The sequence below is a fragment of the Acanthopagrus latus genome, chromosome 21 (assembly GCF_904848185.1).
Source record: "Acanthopagrus latus isolate v.2019 chromosome 21, fAcaLat1.1, whole genome shotgun sequence".
Lineage (NCBI taxonomy): Eukaryota > Metazoa > Chordata > Actinopteri > Spariformes > Sparidae > Acanthopagrus > Acanthopagrus latus.
In genome coordinates, this window is record NC_051059.1 from 9,947,045 (window position 1) to 9,966,121 (window position 19,077).

General features: G+C 39.9%; 1 protein-coding gene across 4 annotated transcripts; it reads right to left on the reverse strand.

Moving 5' to 3' along the window:
* Positions 1–922: 922 nt before the first annotated feature.
* Positions 923–18,968, reverse strand: kdm4ab (lysine (K)-specific demethylase 4A, genome duplicate b). 4 transcript variants are annotated; one of them, XM_037083303.1, is made up of 23 exons: positions 18,790–18,968; positions 17,511–17,672; positions 17,099–17,274; positions 16,833–16,947; positions 16,474–16,667; positions 16,187–16,236; positions 15,992–16,095; positions 15,753–15,890; positions 15,354–15,580; positions 14,032–14,198; positions 13,236–13,915; positions 12,303–12,404; positions 11,986–12,109; positions 11,718–11,893; positions 10,946–11,159; positions 10,123–10,202; positions 8,667–8,722; positions 6,479–6,587; positions 5,330–5,521; positions 3,500–3,670; positions 3,224–3,343; positions 2,431–2,523; positions 923–2,332 (listed from the first exon to the last, which is right to left on the reverse strand). In XM_037083303.1, the coding sequence occupies exons 2-23, from the start codon at positions 17,649–17,651 to the stop codon at positions 2,195–2,197; spliced, it is 3,567 nt and encodes a 1,188-aa protein (XP_036939198.1). In that variant the 5' UTR covers positions 17,652–17,672; positions 18,790–18,968; the 3' UTR covers positions 923–2,194. The 4 variants fall into 4 exon arrangements, with proteins under 4 accessions (XP_036939198.1, XP_036939201.1, XP_036939200.1 ...); XM_037083304.1 differs by having other exon boundaries at positions 2,195–2,332; positions 11,986–12,106; XM_037083306.1 differs by lacking the exon at positions 12,303–12,404 and having other exon boundaries at positions 11,986–12,106; positions 18,790–18,967.
* Positions 18,969–19,077: the final 109 nt, after the last annotated feature.

The window sequence follows — 19,077 nt, forward strand, 5'->3', positions numbered from 1 at the left end:
TTATACCACAAATATTTATACAGACAAGTCTCACTCCCTTGGCTCGCCTTTTTTTTTTCTTGCCAGTTCTCCATGTCTGTGTGCATGCAGCTACATCAATCCAAGTATCCTGTAGTAACCTTTGCAGTCACATTCCCACCTCTACAAATTTTTATGTTTAATACCTTAATAATATATTTAATACCTTAAATTGTGTGTGGGGGGGGGAAGATGGCAAATATCGCAGTATTCAGTAATATCGACCCAAGCTTACTCTTTCCACGTAATGCTATTTTTACAGGTAATCTTGCCATTTGATCAAACAGGACACTATTTTGGCATCTCAGTATGGTAAACACGCTGCTCTGCTGCAGACAAAAAAGCTCTGCAGAGAAAAGTTAAATCAGCAGAAAAAAAATCACTGGTGGAGTCGCCACGTCAGCAGAGGTAACAACATCATCAGAGACCCTGCACACCCCGATCACCACCTTTTTTTAACTGTTGCCCTCTGGCAAGTGCTACAGGTCAGACAAAACATGCACTTCAATTTTCAGACACATGTTACTTTGCTAAGGCCATATAGAGTGTAAACACAAAATTCTTATACATGCTGCCATCCATTTGGTTTCCTGAAGGGAGTTGTTAAAATTACAGTCTCTGCAAATGGAGTATGATGGCTTTTGGGAGTTTCTGGTTAAACAATAAGGATTTTTTTTTTTTCTTCCACACAGAGATCCATCTGTAGCGATCCTTTCCATATTGTTGTTGGACACTTTCAATAACAATCTGAGCCGGTCTGTGCCAAAAACAAGCACTTTAATTGGATGTACTTTGTGGTGTATAGCAGCTGGTGACACAGCCGCCTGCTACAGCAGCCTTGTAAAGTACCAAATTTATCCTTTCAAAGCAGTAAAAAAAAAAAAAAAAAAGACTCACACAAATGTGACAATGATCCTCTTCGCACTTTTTTCTTTATTTGGGATCAAACTATAATCTGGTTACAATGTTCATCTCTAGGGCTAGCTTTTAACACACATACACACACGCACGCACACACACACACACACTCACACACAAATTTAGTGGAGGCCATGTGTCTACAAAACAGTAAATGTCCCGTGGCAGGAGGTAACAATAAGTGCTTTTTGCTTTGAGAGGGACTTTGCCAGATTGGCATTCTAACCTTCCAATCCCAATGGAGGAAACATGAACCTCAACTTTTAAAACAGGATGTCTGAAAACCTATCAATATAATAAATATAAATACATCTGAGGTTTTCTACAGAGTGTGAAAAGGACATGACAAAAATAGCTTTGTTCTCAAACTCAATGCACTCGCATAAATTAATTGTAATAATAACATTAATTACAACAGTTATAGTAAAGCTTGAGCTTTAGAAAAAAACAAAGTCTGCTTGGCCCTTTGAAATGTAAGGCTCGGGCCTTTAAACATGTCTCAGTTTTCTCCTATGTTCACAGTAGACGCACATTGACAGACAGAGAGACACTTATGAACCATGTGATGTGATGCATGGAGTGATAAGTTCAATCTGAAGATGTGTCAAAAATGGATCTTGAGATATTATTTTATTTCTTTGGAGTTAAAACTGAACACATCTCCTGATGAATCAAATTGTTATTGGTGTCAAAATCTGATTGGAAGTTAAAAGTTCATTTAACTTCATGAGTGGAAAAACTGATCCGAGATAGCGCCTCCTGTAAAAACCTCATTCCTATGCATAATTTTCTTCACTGCAAAACATTATGATAAATTATGAAAATAACAATAACGAGTCTGTAAGTCAAGAGCAAAAAGGTAGAAAGTGTAAAAACTGAGTAATGTTGTATTTACTTGTGACCTGCTGAATGTGGTGGCAGAGAAAAACAAACACCATGCTCCAGTTAGAAGGTCCAACCTTATCCATACTTAATTCATTGATGGCTTCTTCCTGAGAAAAGGAAAAAAAATGAAACGGAGGAAGAAAACTTAATCCACAGCATGTGATGGGAGACGAAAAGTCTAAGCATATTATTGGATGCACACAGGAGTCATTTAAAGTCCCAGCCGTAGTTTATAAATATGTAGCCTGACGGCCCATGGAAGAAGAAGGAGGAAGAGGAGGGAGAGGATGGTCGCTGCTATCAAAACTGCTAACGATGACCTGGGGCTTCATGTCTCTGTGGTGAGTTGATGAGGGGGTGAAGGAAGTGGATGTCACTCCATGATGGCTCGGTAGATGACAGGCTCGATGTAGTCCTCTCGGTATCGAGAGTTGATGACCCGTTGCCTTTTGGTGTTCTGTTTAACGTCGTTCTGGGCGAAGAGCTCGAAGCGCATGTCTGACGCCACCGACTGAGAACCGAACACAACATAAGAAAAACAAATAAGTTTTTGCTGGTGATGTATTCAGAAAACTATCTTAGTATAAAAGGGTTCAGATTGTAAGTTACCATTCGTGACTTGACTCGTTTGGGCAGATCCTCATCTAGAGCGTAGATGTCATCTCGCTTCACAGAGCTTTGTGATCCATCCTCAAACTCCACCTGATTGACACACGCGTAAACATGTAGTTAAGTGAAACCATTAATGTACATACAATGTGAATGTTAACCCCATTAACCATCATGCGTTTGCATTGAAGACGCACTGTGTAGTTTTAAGGAACAAATTTAACCAGCTTCAAACAATGTTCAGAGGAGCTGATTTTCTTCTGAGAACAGCTTGTTTATTCACTAATGGAACATAAATATTTAGCATTTGTATTATTATCTTATTAATATTGTAAATATTAAAATTAGGAGTTTGAATTACTTCTCCAAATCTACATAGTGCCCCTTTACATATTTATTTTTATACATGGCAGTTTCACCACTTCATTCACATGTTGCAATAAATCCCTGAACATTAGTGTTAAACTAGGTAGTAAAACAACAACAACAACAACAACAATATGCAGGTATCTGTCACATCATTATTTCTCTCTGAGACCACAAAGACAGGAAACTGCATAATGAGACAAATCACAAAGAAGCACTATACCTTCTTGAAGATATCAAGTATTGATCAGCTAGCTCATCTAACATTTCCCCAACATCGTTACTTTTAACCTCACAGACCGACCACATGGAGAGGATAAGGAAAGAAAACAAGCCTCTGACTAAGAGCCTCAACCTGGGTGAGGTTCTTAGTCATCACAGCCAGTGAGACGCAGAGGGAGTGAGAGAGAGATGAGAGGAGGTTTACCAGGTACATAGGGATGGAGTGTGACGCTACAAACTTGGCTCCATATATCAACCCATCTGTCCATCGCACTTGGACAGCGTCTCCTTCTGCAGGTGGACCGAGCCGGACACAGTCACGGTTCTGGGGGGGGGGAAAATTAAGTGAATAGTAAACTCAGGCTGACACAGGAAACTTAAATTATATTCACTCTTATCTGTTATGAGTCTTACTTAGTTTATCAGTGTTTTACATTTTTTTCACTAAACAGAATAAATGATGGGAAGCAATTCTATTAACCTCGATATCCTCTGGGAAGAGGTTGTCGCTGTAGGAACCGTCGTCGAACACAACCTCGTAGAAGGTGGCCGTGCTCAGCTCCACCACTTCGCTCTGGTAGTAGCGACCATTTTTGTGTTTGCAGATGACCCTCTGCCCAACTGCCAGCTCCCGCATGGACGCCTTGTTACGCTTGTGGAGAGAAACTGAGCGTTACTCTAAAAAGCGTATCACTGCATGGTGCAGTTTGCAGTGCAATAAACAGCAGGGGTCTATAAAGATAACTCAGTAAGGGTTAAGCAACTTTAATGACTTTTACAATATTTGGATAGTAATGTGTACCCCTGAAGTTGTGCTGCTCTGCACATGGTATGACATACACTGGAGCAGTTCAGCTGAGGACAAGCCCAGACTCGCAGTCACATAACTCAAAGCCGCAACAGGAGAAACCTTTATGCACGTTCATGTTCATTCAGGGAACATCAGTTCCGTCACTGGATTTCTTTTGTCAGGACCAAACAGATGTCTGCCTCCTCCAATTAGTGAAACAAAGCAGCATGAACACGTACAAAAGAAAAGATCCCTGAGGTCCCTCTGGAGGGCGTAGAAAAAACATCTTACAGCTATTACTGTGCTGCACGGCTGACTAAACTGGTTAATAGCTAATATGGCTAATTATGTTCAGTATTAAATGCGACTGGAAATACCAACGAATATTCTGTGTTTTTACACCTTCTTAATAATCAATCCAATGGTTCTTATAAGAGTTTCTGGGCCTAACTCCATCAAATCCACAAACTCACAGCACAGTTTGACAGATGAATCGAGGGGTAATTACTGTTACACCACTTACAGAAGCTAACATACAACAATTACATTATCAAATATATAAATATAAAAGAAATATACAGAAAACCTCTATCGTTGCACAAAATACTGTATATAGATTCAAGGTCCTGATTTTTCCCCCTGAAATTGCCAAATAATTTCAAGCATTGCACTCTAAAAAGCACAAAAACTAATGACTCACAGTTCTTTAAAGCTTTGTTTAGGACTTTAAAAGAGAACAGGGAAAATGGCCTTAACTGAGCAGCCGCAGTAAATGTTGGTATCACTGTCACCTAATTACCAATAACCTGTGACATACTTTAGGTCTCTGAATAATCTGAACACCTGAACACTAGAGGCTAAACACTCCTCTTAATATAATTTGGACTCTGACTGAACTTGTTTGGGCCTGCAGATTATATCACCTTCCAGCTGTAGAAATCACATGGAGGGGAAAAAACCCTCAACCTACAAGCAACATTGTTGACAACATTAGTGGCATTTGTTGAACAAAATTTGAGCCTCTAAAAAGGTTATCAAGCTACAAAAATACAAAACTAGAGTAAACTTGGCTTTTCCCCCTGCTACGTGCATGTCTGTTCTCAAAACAAGGTAGTTCAGTTAACATCCTTATCTGAGCTAGAACGTGAGATTAGACACAGTGATGACTGAGTGTCTGTCCCATGCCTGGATTTTTGTTTCTTCTCGCAAGAAATGCTCCAGTTAATCCTTGTTTCTCACAAAAATCCATTCTTTGACAACTTCAAGGGATTTAATAAAGCCTGGCAACCGGTCTTGGACACCGCAGACCCCTCTGCACTGGACTACGAACTATCAAATTGAATACATTGGCTCTGATCACAAATCTGATCGCAATTATGTCAGCCTGGTATTGTGTGTCTTTTTTTGTTTGTTTTATGCTTGGGACAATGTAAATCCTGCTGTTTGGGGAATTTTCTGGAAACAGCTTCACAAGATATTGTTTGTGTTCCTTATTCATAGACTACGTTTCCATTATGGTACCTCAGGTATGATGGGCGCTCTGTGTCTGTGGCAGGTGACGAAGACTATAAACGGCCAGTCATCTGGGTGCATGAGGACCCCAGCTGCCTGAGCGCAGGTCGGGTGAAACGCCGTGGAGCAGCGTCCGTGGGAGCACTGGACGCAGCAGCCTGTCACCTCCCTCTTCATCCGTTTCCTGCAGTATGCACACTTCTGCCAGGGTGACAAAGATAGGAATGTGGACGGGGAACAAAGGTCAGGGGATGAAGTTAAGAGAGGGAGGTTAAAGTTAAGCATGTACAAGGGAAGGAAAGGAGGAGAAAGGAAACGAGCCAAGCGGGGAGGAAGAGAGGGAGGAAAATTTTAAAAAGTTATCAAAGGGAATATGAGACAGGCAGACCCAGACACGAACTGGTACACAGATATGTCAGCGGGAAATTACACAACTTCCTCTGGATTATTTAATGGGGTTCTGACATCATCTGTACTTATTTAGAAGTAGATCCATTGAGAAAGCCTCCTTTGAGGCATATAACAGTGGAGACAAGGCCAACTCCTGTGAACAAAGTTTGTACATGACTCATACACAAGAAGGTGAGCAATCAGTCTGCCTTTCACATTATTTTCCAAGTAAAAACCGTGGTTAGATGTAACGTATATTAGAACCTTTAATGTTTTTTTTTTCTTTTTTTAATCTAATGTGGTCAGAATGCCACAGCTTCAATAACTCAGAGACATTCTGGGGCCAGAAGGAGATGTGAAACTGTGAGAAGACAGCCAACAGGCGCCACATCAGTTTCACTGTGCATCCACAATGTGAACCACAAACAGATGCTATCAGAGTACAGCTGTGTTTACCTAGAATTCATTTTGTGTGTTGGTCTCAAGTCCCCGCAATGGAAAAACAGATCTGAGTCATAATACCATGGATAGGTAGATAGAGATCACAATCACAGAGAGATATACAAGCCAATTAAAGTCACAAGAGACACATTTACTGTACGCAGCTGAATATTACTATTAATGATGAGGGGGGCACGGCCAAAAGGCCAGGAAACTCCACTTTTAATTCATGAGCCTCGAACTTTAAATCAACAATCATTACCTTCATAACCAAAAAAAAAAAGGTGTCTTGATCTACATCGCTGCACTAACTGTAGTGATTCTTACCAGTCTGAAACGTGGCAGCGGGATTGCAGAGAGGTCAACGGGCCCTCGCTCGGTGATGTTGACAAAGCGAGCTTCAAGCACAGTGATGGCACACAGCACATGAACCCACCTGTTTGAAGGACAAACATCAAGTACATTCAGGACAAACAGTTCAATGTCTATGTCGCTGTGTTTTTAGAAATATGAGAGCCCATATTCAGTGATGCGGATGCACTTGCTGCATAATTAGGTGTGTGTGTGGTCCTATTTAATATAAGGGAGTACAAGTTAACGTCTGTGTATGATTAGGGATGCAACAATTAAAGTCTGAGGAAACATTGTGGTTTCAGGCTTTTACGATCATTACATCACAGATGAATACATTACTTTTTAATTAGAGGTTATATCATATTTCTCCATAACATTTTTGGCATTATAAGCTGCTATGTTAGAACCGTTTTTCACTCCACTTGAGCTCTGCCAGTTGGATAGTGCCAATATACATTTCTTTTTACACGATTATCCAGTTTTCATTATCATCACATGAGCAACAGTTACCATGAGGAGAATGAACTGACCATGTCAGTGTTTTTGAGAGTGAGAGCAGAAACATTCAGTAAGCTCGGTAGTTACAAATCTGAGATATTTTAAATCATGGGTTAACAGTGAATATCATTATCATTGTGAATTTCTGCAGCCCTACATACGATCAAAAATAAACTGCTATTGCGATTTAGAACATGCTTGGAATAGACTAACAAAACATATAATTCAGGACTGGGATTATGTCAAATTGAAAAATATTGTATTAAATTATTGATATATGATATCAGGTAAATAAGAAAAAAGTTTTCCTCAAACACAGCAAAGATGCCTTCAAAAGGTACAATATGTAAGAATGTTAGTTTAGTTTTAATCAATATACCTCACACTATCAACAGAATGCAAATAACAGTTGACATTATTTATTGTATTGCAGAGACATCTACTGAAGTTAGCATGCTAACCAGCTAGCCCTGTTCCGTTCCAATCCAAAGCTCCAGTGCTATTGGTGTAAAAACCAACACTCCTACTGGTCTCCAAACTCCCTGTCTTGGCAGCTAACTAAGTTGACTAGCTATAAGCAGCCACGGTAACAGCAGTAAGCAGTTACTGTGGCGTTATGCATCCCTATTTGTTTTGAGTATCTATTCAACAGGTGGTCCATTGTTAAATATTACACCTTTAATCAGTTAAATAATTAATAAATGTAACAAAAAATATCCTCATGAAATGTATGCTTTTTAATTTGATAGTGAGTGATAATGATTTAGCTGAGACACAGTCGATACAGACTAAATAATTAAATAATAATCCTAACATCATGGTCAAAACTATCATCATTTTAGATTGACATAGGCTGGACAGTTACAAGGTTAGCTTTCTCTATGATATGAGATGCAGTTAAAAGGCTCAAATAAAGAGATAAAGTCAACTTGATTTAAAGATTTTTTTGTTAAAAAGTTACAACTTGCTGATTAAAGAAAAACAATACAAAAAAATGTTTCACTTCACTTCTTTGTGGCATTTCATGTTGTAAATTATATCAATAATAAGGGGTTCCAGCCATTTAATAATCATGCAACATTTAAGCATTCTACATGAAAAAAGTCAATATATAGTTTACTGCAGTAAAAACTGTAGCAACTTATTCAGAGAAGATGATACAAAGATAAGCAATAGGAATCATTCTTCTGAAGAAGTAGGTCCAGTAGGTCTCCCTCTGTCACGAGACATTTAAGAGAGATGGCTGGTAGGAAAAACGTTGCTTCTGGCTATAGGCACTTCCTGTCCTTTCAACTGACATTCACTTCCTGCATCCTACACAGACTGATAAAGTGTAACCACAGCTTCAGGGTGTATAACTGCACACGCACACACACCCTCTTCTCCTCACCCATGTGTATGTGTGTGTACACGTGTGCATTTACAGAGTGCACTAAGCTTGAGGGGCTCCATCCACCAGATGGATTTCAGTCGTAACAGACTTAATGTGGTCAAAGGAAAGTGAATGGTGGGAGCAACAATCTGCTATGTACCGACCACTCAGACTTTGTTTTTATAAACAAACATTCCAGTGCTCTTTTTATGTCCTTTACTATCACATTACTTACTGTATTTTTATCACTGTGACCATTAAGACATTAAAAACACTGCTAAAATCACTTACTTGTCATTGTTGGCTCTCTGCAGAGCTCCACCTCTTAACGAACACAAACAACAGTCCTGAAAGAAGAGACACACAGCATTGTTTTCAAAATATACACTTTGGCCTTTATCTCCGTCTCATCTAAACCCTGATGTATGTGTGTATGATTTTCTGTTGTATATTGTTTATACTTTACGTCATTTTGCCTCTGTATCAGTGACATTTCCAGTTAATCTCTGAAGTGCTGCTGTTGACTGGCAACAGCATTTAAAACTTAAGTATGCCGTTTCTTGGCTTTCTAAATCCTGTTCACATCTTCCTCTACAAATATCACCAAGGCCCCAAGGTACTAGAAGGAAACCTTGAATAAAGTCAGTTGATTCAATATTCAACAGATATCAGAAGGACAAAAAAACTTGAAGGGGACATCCTGAGAACCGATAAGTTCTTAGTCACCTTAATAGCATGATGAATTGTTACAGCACTGCTTTGGAAAACCTGTGGCAATAACTGTTCCACATTTTCTACAAAATGACTGTAATACTTGAAATGAGAAGAGAACCCTTCAGCTCAAAGATTCTAAAACTGAAAGTGCAGACAGCTTAAAACAAACAGCTGAAGACAACTCCACTGAAGTGTCACAATGAACTCTAAAGTGAAGCATTGCCCACTGGTGGTCAAAAGGTGTTTGTGCCAACACTAAGCAACATTCCCAGCATGTTTCACAACCTCCTATTGTTCTGAGCAGACAGGAATGCTGAAACAAAAGGAAACTTTAAGATACATTTTACAAACAAATCCTCCAGACAATAACATGCAAAGGAAGGGAACACTCTCACTGTCAGAACAAAGGAAGTGGTGTTATGGAGAGCCAAGTTTGTTTAAGTGTGACTAAAGCAGGCCTGCTGTGGTTGTCAATTGTATTAAACAGTTAGTTCAGAACAAGTTAACATTGTGCTGTTGGTGATGTGGTGCATCATGGTTTATTTTTATCTGAGGTAAAATAAGGACAGGCTTTAAGAGACTGAATCTGCCTCCTGACTGTGTGCACATTCAAATACATGTTTGTTTGATGTTCGTAAAGGCAAAATAGAGTCGCAATAACAAAGATGTCATTCTGTAACTTATAATGGTGCCGCCACGGTTTTTAGCTGCAATTCACTGCAATTAAAACCATAAACTTCCCCGCATGCATCACTAGAGTTCAGGTTATTACATACTAATGAAAGTGGCTGTCAACGGCTGGCACTCGTCTGTCATCTGAGGAAGTGAACTGTGAATACAGCTGTGTCCTTAATATTAAAATGTCACACCAAGTGGTTTTTAATTTCAGCTGTTTCTAGATCCACTTCTCACTGTTTAGCATGTTTAATCAGATACATTAACATCTGCAGACATAAAGAGGCCAAACATTACATTTACAGTATGATGAGCGATTTAAATTATTTGTAATGAAATAAGAGTCCATCTAACTGACCTCAGTGATGGCATCTGCCTCACAGCGGGCACACAGCCAATCATCTAGATCTGCTTCATCTCCACACACACCATAGCAACCTAAACAGGAACAGAGAAGAACATGTGACGCATTCACTTCTCATAGGCATCATTTTAACAGCATGGCCATAGTTGATGTTTAGAATTTTTTTTTTTCTTAAATGCACTGTCTGAACACTGTGGTTTCATTCCCCATACTTACTGTTGTATGAGAACGAGACTTATCTATAAATACTTGGATCAAACTTGAGAACGGCTATCTGTGGTCAAAACGTTGCGCTTACAATAAAAAGAGGAACAGGGAATGAGAACAGTGTGCAGGGATTTTCACTTTTAACAAGTGTTTAATTGTGAACCAGTAGCAACAATGGCAGATGTGTGCAGCCCTTGGAACCAATTCCGCATTTAGAAATTGAACTAAACAGATCAAAGTATAGAAGAACACGCCAGGCCACAACAAAATAAAACAAAGCTTAACTTTGACATAACTGCTCCTCGTTCAAAAAAAACTATTCAGACAGGCTGTGTGTGTAAATGCTGTGTAAGAGTTCTTGGCACTGCTGGCTGAATTATTCAGTGCACCATAGTTGTGTTTGCGTATTTATCCAAAATCCATTTATGTGCTTAAGTGACGGCTGTTCTTAATACAACTGTGTGTAACGACAGTTTCAAGAATAACAGCTGAGTTGTGGTTACTACAGTCCAAGCCACCTGAATGTGCTGTGTGCAATATGTATTTCTTTCAAAGTATCTGAAGTGTTCCTGCCAATGAATACTTCAATAAAACCCTGGTTTAAACTTACTGGTGTGTACCCGGACGCAGCACTGAGCACAGCTGACAAGCCGGCTGGTCCCGTCCTCTGCTACATTAGGGTTCGACAGCTGTCCCTCCCCGCAATCACCCGTCTTGCTAGACTGGGTGTTGAAACACATTTCAGGAATGAGTGGCTTGGACCACTGACGGCCGCCTGGACGGTTCACCAACACCACCCGGGAACTCCCACTACTGGACTCGGACTAGAGGGGGGGAAAGTGAGAAGTTTGTCACCACATTATTTCACACATTCCTTGTATCGATATCTGATTAAACACATTCTCAATTAAAACTTGCTGTTGTGCTAAATCAACGCACAACAATGTTAACTTAGTTTAAACATTACCGTGTAAAATAAATTTAGGAGGCATTTGTTTCAAATGTTGCCTGTCTTTAATAAATGAAAGGTTAACCATAATATACTGTGTAACTCTTTAGAACATAAGCATTCACAATATGACTCAATTTAAACATAGATTTTGAAAAAGGTACATTTTTGTTGCTTCCACAACAGACAACTATAAAAGTCGTAATCTAAGTAAAGCATTAATAAAGAAGTCTTTTTTCACATTGTTTTTTCACTTGAGCTTTACATTACTGCACTACACAGTCCAGCACCATATTTTCTCTGCCTTAACTTGTGTCTGCTTCAAAGGTCAATTCTTTCTGATATACTGAAAACTATGAAACATTCTAAAAACACATGGATGTTAACAACAACATAAAAGTTTCTAAAGGCACAGCATGCTTGTAGCTGTCACCTGATGGTAGGTGTAGAAGACCAGGCAGATGCAGCAGTAGGGGGCCTGCTCGCCCACGCTCTTGTTGTATTCTCTTTCTGCCTGTGGGTTATATGGCCGACACTGCCAAAGCTGGCTGAGCGGCTTCGCCCACTCCTCTTTCTCCTCTTGCTCGACTTCCATGTGCACACACACTTCTACAACAGGATGATGGAATGAAAGATATTTAGTATTATTTAAACCGCCACCATCATATTACTTCGTGACACAGATGAATCAAAGTGCATACCATCATCACTGTGCACCTCTCTGATCAGAGGGTGGTGACGGGGCAGCTTACAGAGCTCAGCCTGCTGCTGCTGCTGCTGCTTCTTCACAATCGACTTGCAGTATGACTGCTCTTCTGCCACCTGCTGGAGCAACAAGTGTATAGCAAAACAAAACTTCAAAAGGGATTCACACTCTCACAACATAACGTTATTGTTCAGACACTCTCATAATTGTCAGGCATATTGGAAGCTCTGTACTGGTTTGCATAACATTTCCAGGTAAGTATTGGGTGCTATGATCACTTTGAGGATTTGGTCACAGCTAGTGACTACTTACATGATGACTTTGAGTGACCACCTTCATCTCATCAGGCATCCTGACAGGAACAGTGTCTTTCAGGATGACTATGCCACTATCCGCAAGGGGGCAGTGGTTACTCTGCAGTTTGAACAGCAATAATAACATTCAACATTCACCTAGAGCTGCAACATTAATCGATTTATTGATTAGTTGTGAACTGTTAGATTAATTGTTGAGTATTTTGATGAGAGATTAAATGGCTTTAGTACATATTTTAAGAAAATTAAGAAAAAGTCAAAATTCTCTGATCCCAGCATCTAAATGTTAAAATATCTGGCTTATCTCCTTCTCTATGACAATGAACTGAGTAACTTCAGGTTGTGGACAATACAATACATTTGAAGATGTCATCTTGGTCTTCAGAAAACAGTAATTGACAACTTTGTTAAATTTCATAGATCAAACAACTAATCGATGAATCAAGAACATAATCCACAGACTAGGTGACAATGATAATTATCGTTAGTTGCCGTTAGTTGCAGCCCTACATTGATGACAGACTTTAAAATAATTCCTAATGAAGTGCATTCTGCCACCAGAGATATCTCTGAGGACAGTTCAATAAGAAGGATTACTGATGATGCTGAGCTCAGAAAGATAAGTATGGAAACATCATGCAAGGAAAATGCACCAGTACAGAGCCACCAAAGAGTTACTTGTTTTTTTTCTTTAGTGCCTACATGCATAATAGTGTTATAAAGCAAAGACACATTTGTCTATGTCTCCAAATATAAACTTGACTTAAACTTAAGTTTATATTTGTTCAGGAGTGACAGGAAAGACAATGCATGCAACACAAAGAATGTACTCAAACATTCACATTTCAGCTGTTGCATCATTTGCGCAAGTGTTTTCTTGATGCACTTATATTAATAAAATATTAAATAAACACCAAACAAAAAAACAGACCTTTCGTTTGCTGTTCTTCGGGGCCTCCATCTCTGTTTTACCCAACATGCTGGGTTGTGTTTGAGGTGGGGAGAGCGCAGACTGGCTGGTGGGCTCAACTTTAGGCATCTTTACTTCAACCTCAGTCTCAACTGGGGCTGACATTTTAGGTTTGTCCTCCTTTTGGTCCTTCTCCACGACACGCTGTGCTTTCAATTCGTTCGGCATTACTTTGGTAAGAACAATCTTGGTTTCTGGCTCTGGCTCCGTTCGTTCACAGTTTGGTGCCTGAGACGAGGACTGGACCTGCGTGTGTGATGGAGTGCAGGTTTTGTGCTGGAGATGACGGGGTTGATGCTCTCTGGCATAGCTGTGCACCTGCAGCTGTGTGTGGGGCTGCTGCTGCTTTTCTAGAGTGTAGCTGTGCACTTGAAGAGTGTCTTTTGGGCTCAGAGTCCTGTGGAAGAGCAGGCTGGCTACCCCCATTTTGCGAGAAGGCTGAGTGGTGGTTTCTGTCCATGTCGGTGCCACTGAGACTGACAGGTGTCCATTTCTGGCCTGGGACTGAGACGAGATCGCAGGGGCACGAGTCTTGGTGTAATGAGGAGGGCGGGTGACATCACTATTACTTTGGGTTAAGCCCCTGTGAAATGGATCTAATAAAGTGAGCTTGGTCGGTGTGACAACCAACTTCGGTGGCCCTGCAAATGAAATCAGATCATCATTATCAATCATTTCGCTTACATTTTTCTTTTAACACAAAACCAGCTTAGCTGCCTGACAGAAAACTAGTAAGATACTGCAGAGGGGACAATACCTTTATTTCTCTTTCCATCTTGTGACATAACACGTGGAGGTATTAGGCTGAGCCTGGGACGCTTCCCATACTGCTCCACATCTTCCTCCTCTTCATCCTTGGGAACGACCTCCTCTGGCACTTCCAGACACACTCTGTGTCTCTTGGTCTCTATCCTCTGCGTAGTGCTGAGAGTTTAACAAACAGAGACACAGCAGTTGAGAACAGACAACCTTCATCCAATTTCTTTTGGTTTCTAATAGGGAAGCTGCACAGAACATTTACGGATTTGTGTTTCCTGCAACTTCATGAAGATCTGTTTCTACTGATAGGAAATGCCTCAGGATATGTCTATTTAAAGCACCATGGACATCATGTGTGTCTAGGAAAGATTCAAGGTGAGGACTTGATTACTGCCCCTTTTCTCCAGCCATCATGTATGTGCAATTGCATGTGCTGAATTATTGTTAGTAGAGTTTTTATGGTCTTGTGTGGTGGGTGGTTTGTTCTTTTGACTACTTGACACTTCACACACATATAAGTAGGAAGGGTATTTGGTCTTTGACAGTGATACTGATGTGTTGGTTTTGAGTTTTTTGTATTGTTTTTGATTGCTGTATATCTAAAGATTTAATTTGAGAGGGAAGGAACTCAAACAACAGCTGTAACGGTTGTACTGAGCAACCTTCAGGTGCAATAATGTCAAACTGTTCCTGTGTAGAGCAGGGCCTTCCTGGAAAATGCATTAGCACATCCCAGTCCTTCTCTATAATTATTAAGCATGTCATTATTGTTTTGTCTCGATTAATCAGCACCGATTTGCTCTGCTGTAATTAAGTCTTTGATCTCATAGTAACAAACACTGAGCCGTCTATCAGGTTTACAGCTCCTTCAATAGAATACAGAATAACTAATTTCATGCACATTGCGTCTAATATTAAGTTTATGTTACACATAAAATTTAATTTCCACTATTTTCTGAGACAAATGTTATGTTTCTTGTGAAAAAATGAAAACAACCAGAAGATCCCAACACTGCCTGTGTTGTAGCTCTTACAGCCAGGTGTCTATATCTATACACACAAATATATTTTATATCTATATCTATATATATCTCTATATCTATATATCTCTATATCTATATATCTCTATATCTATATCTATATCTATATCTATATATATATATCTCTATCTCTATCTCTATCTCTATCTCTATCTCTATATCTCTATCTATCTCTATCTATATATCTATCTCTATCTATATATCTATATCTATATCTATATCTATATATCTATCACACAGACACACACACAAACTCACATGTGTATGTGTAATTACCCACCTCTTCCGCTCTCCGTCCTCCCCACAGCTCTCTGCGGAGTTGCCGTTACTGTTGCCAGTGGCGTCATTAAAGGACTCTCCGAGAAACTCCTTCGCCTCTGGGGTTGGCCGTGAGTGATCAATGGGTGCCACGTCTCGCCCTGCCAGCCACTGTTCATAGCGCTCTGGCTGGAATTTCTTCACAAAGACATCCATGGAAATCTTCACCATGTCTTTACGGCAAGAGCACTAAAGGAAAAAAAGGCACATGACGAAAGTCACAGGTGATATGTTGCATGTGCATCTTTAAACATATCCTTGAAGATATGACTGTATAAGTTTACATTTTTACTAGCAAGATTAAACCTGATTTAAATTAGGTTAAGTTTGGTTTTCTATATTTTAATTTGATGGCTCTTACCAAAACCGCTTGCTTGCCGTACTCAATCCATCTCTCGGTGGCGAAGTTGGTGGATTCTGCACAGTTGAAACCGTGGTTGAAACCAGCATGATAGGCATAAGGGAAAGTTACCATGAACTCACCCGCCTCCTGAGTAATCTAAGGGAGAGGTATTCAAATAATTAGTAACTGCAGTGTATACACTTGGCTTGTGTAGTGGGTATAAAGTAAAACAATGAATAAACATATACTCATCATACCTTATCAAATGGGATACCATATTTCTTCAGTATGGAGGGAGAGATGAGAGTCATCTTGTGCCTCAAAAAGGCCTCACAATTCTGAGAGCTACCAGGAAAGAACCCTGGAAGAGGAGAAAGCAGATAAATGTTACAATCCATGATCATCAACAGCTTTATATCATATACATCCACAGAAGAATCCCAGTCTCTTACCTTGAGCCAAACGCTCCAATCTTTTTCCATGCTCTGGAGGAACACAGTACCTGCACATACATGAAGAAGTCTTCTTGGTCATAGTAAACGGACACTTACATTTATAGATTGTAAAATTTCATATCAACATCCAGGTAACATCACAGCATGTATAACTGGGTTTTAAACAACTGTAGAAATTACTATCAAAACATTTTGAAATTAATATAACAATTGTGTAAGAACATAGAAAAATCAGAATATTTACATCAGCAACTGATCAAGTAAACTATAGTTTGTGTCTTTACCATGATTTAGGCTCTCCAAAGTGCAAGTAGTTGATACTGTAGAGGTCCATGTCCTCAGTGTGCCATGCAAATGTGGTCTTCCACATGCCAAAGTACAAGTAGGGAGTATTGACACCCTCAATAGTGATGCCGCTCTCATGTTCAACGGTATCCAAAATGGTGTCCAGATGGCAAATGTTCCACTCTTTTACTTCCTGCAGGAGCACAGCAGATAACACAAGATCAACAATGTGGTAGTGAAGATGACAATGAATAGTCTCAGCATCTGTGAAGTATCAGGCCAACAGACATAGAGACAGCAATAATCGATACTGATAAAAATTCACAACAGCAACCACACCCGTGAGGTGTCAACTCACAGGGTCATATAGAGTTCCATTAACATCTGCCCCATATATGGGAGGGTTAAACGTCACATTCTTCCAGTACTTCCTTTCCAGCTCCTCAAAGTCATCATAATGTGGACTACAGTACCTATAAAAGACATGTATTAGTACCAAAACCATAAAAAGAAATTAGACATCAAGAGGTTGAAGTGCAGCTGATTGTATTCAATTGCAGATGTAACAGATTTACAGATAACTGCAGAACAAATTATTAAGTTTAAATGTCCTTAATTTCTCACTTGTCACTGTTGGCCATCTTGCGGAACTCTCTGACCGTCATGGCCTTCCTCTGAATGTTGTATTGTGTGAAAAGGCCTGACTGGCCTGTCACCACCTGCTGAATGGGTGCAGGTATCACCAACTCGTCTATATCATCATAAGAGGATCTAGGTTTCCATTCCTTGGGTGGGACGATCTTGAAGGAAGAAGTTGGACAGTTCAGTTGTTTAACTATTTGTTATTGTTTTTTTCACCTGCAAAGTTTCATGATTTTTTTTTTCTGACAAGCTTATGCAACAATGTTTACAAACTATGGATTAATGAACATGGGCAACAGATGACCTCATGTTTGTTGAAATTACGTTAAATACAATGCCATAAAACTCTGATGGCTGTGAAAATGGCCTGTGGGAACAGTACATCAATACTTACTTTAGCCAGGCCTGCTTTGTGTGCTCCCTGGGACTCCACATATGCAATGTAGCGGGTGAAGTTCTTGAACTCCTCGACAGTGGGGTAAAAAGTCATGATCCCCTTGGACCCATGGTTTTGGGAAACCACATCTGACGCCATCCCGGAACTCGACCGGACTTCCTGTAGATTGTAAATGGTGAAATTGTGATTAAATTATGTAATATTTCTATTCTGTGTTGTTTAAAATCTTCAACTATTCCATCATTAATTTTCTACCCACTTAAATTGAATCCAGTATTTTTTGGCCTGCATTCCTACAGCTATATTTAATAATTACAAACAAAGCACTACAGTAAGAGAATAAAAATAACACTATGTGGCACACACTCATAACTTTGTATATTTTAGCATATTAATTTTTCAGGATTTACAAAAGTTGTGTTGTCCATTACATCTATGTATCCTTTTTGACAGCGAATAGATTGCTCCTTATACATCACTGATGCATGCTACGTGCATAAGTTTCCTCACTATGGCGGGGGACAGGCTAGCCTGGTCGGGGCTGGGAAACGATAAACCGCCCCTGATTGGTTATACCGGCGTCTCTTTAACTCGACTCCACTGTGTAGAAGCCCAGCAGCTAACATTAGCTCATTTGCTAACTTGCTACAGAAACGTGAGCTAATTGGTAAAACGAGCACCCAGTAACATATAGCATAGCATTAGCTAATATGTTAGCATAGCAGAGATGTTGTCAGTGGTATTCAAGCCCAACGTATTCCTGTTCACGTCTATAACGATGCAAGTTGGCACACTGTGACTGTAAATACACTTGCCATCTTGTTTCAACGGTGTCCCGAAAGAGAAAGTAATGATAACATGAGAGCTAGCTTAGCTAGTTCGCGCTAACACCGTGATGGGATAGGGCTATATCCTGTATTACAGAATCCACCGTAGCTTAGTTGCATCCTATCCAGTTCATTCGTATGGAGTGTCGTTAGCAAACTTGACATAGCTAGCTTTTACGTCCGCATAAGTCTTGGTAAGTTACACAGTTACTGGATTCTTACTATTAAAAGCGTCGTTCAATAATTGTTTAAGTTTTACAGACGACACAAACAGTGAAACTATCATTCGCTAAGTCAGAGATATCTAATCTAGGAAATAGACTCCGCCCGACGTCTAGCATCTTAGCTGTGGAGCAGTTCCGGCTATGTTAGCCGTCAGGTTAGCATTTTGAGTTAAGAAGCTAACCTTCTGGGACGGCCGTTAGGTAACTCGACATGCAGATACCTACCACCTCCTCTCGGTTGATTCAAACGATATTCCTTTGCGTTGTTAATGCCTCGCAATCAATGAAAAGAGCAGTCGTGAACAGAAGTTAAAGAAGACAGCTTGCTAACTAAGCCCCCAGTGAGTAGATCACTATCCTCCATTACCACTTTTACGCATGCACACGCACCTCCGATTTTGTTTACCACAACACGCATGGGACACGCTCAGCCAATGAGAGGACGGCTGCGATATGTCGTCATGCGATGGATGAAAACACGAGTTTCTCGTCTTGAGAGAAAGACTTTAAATG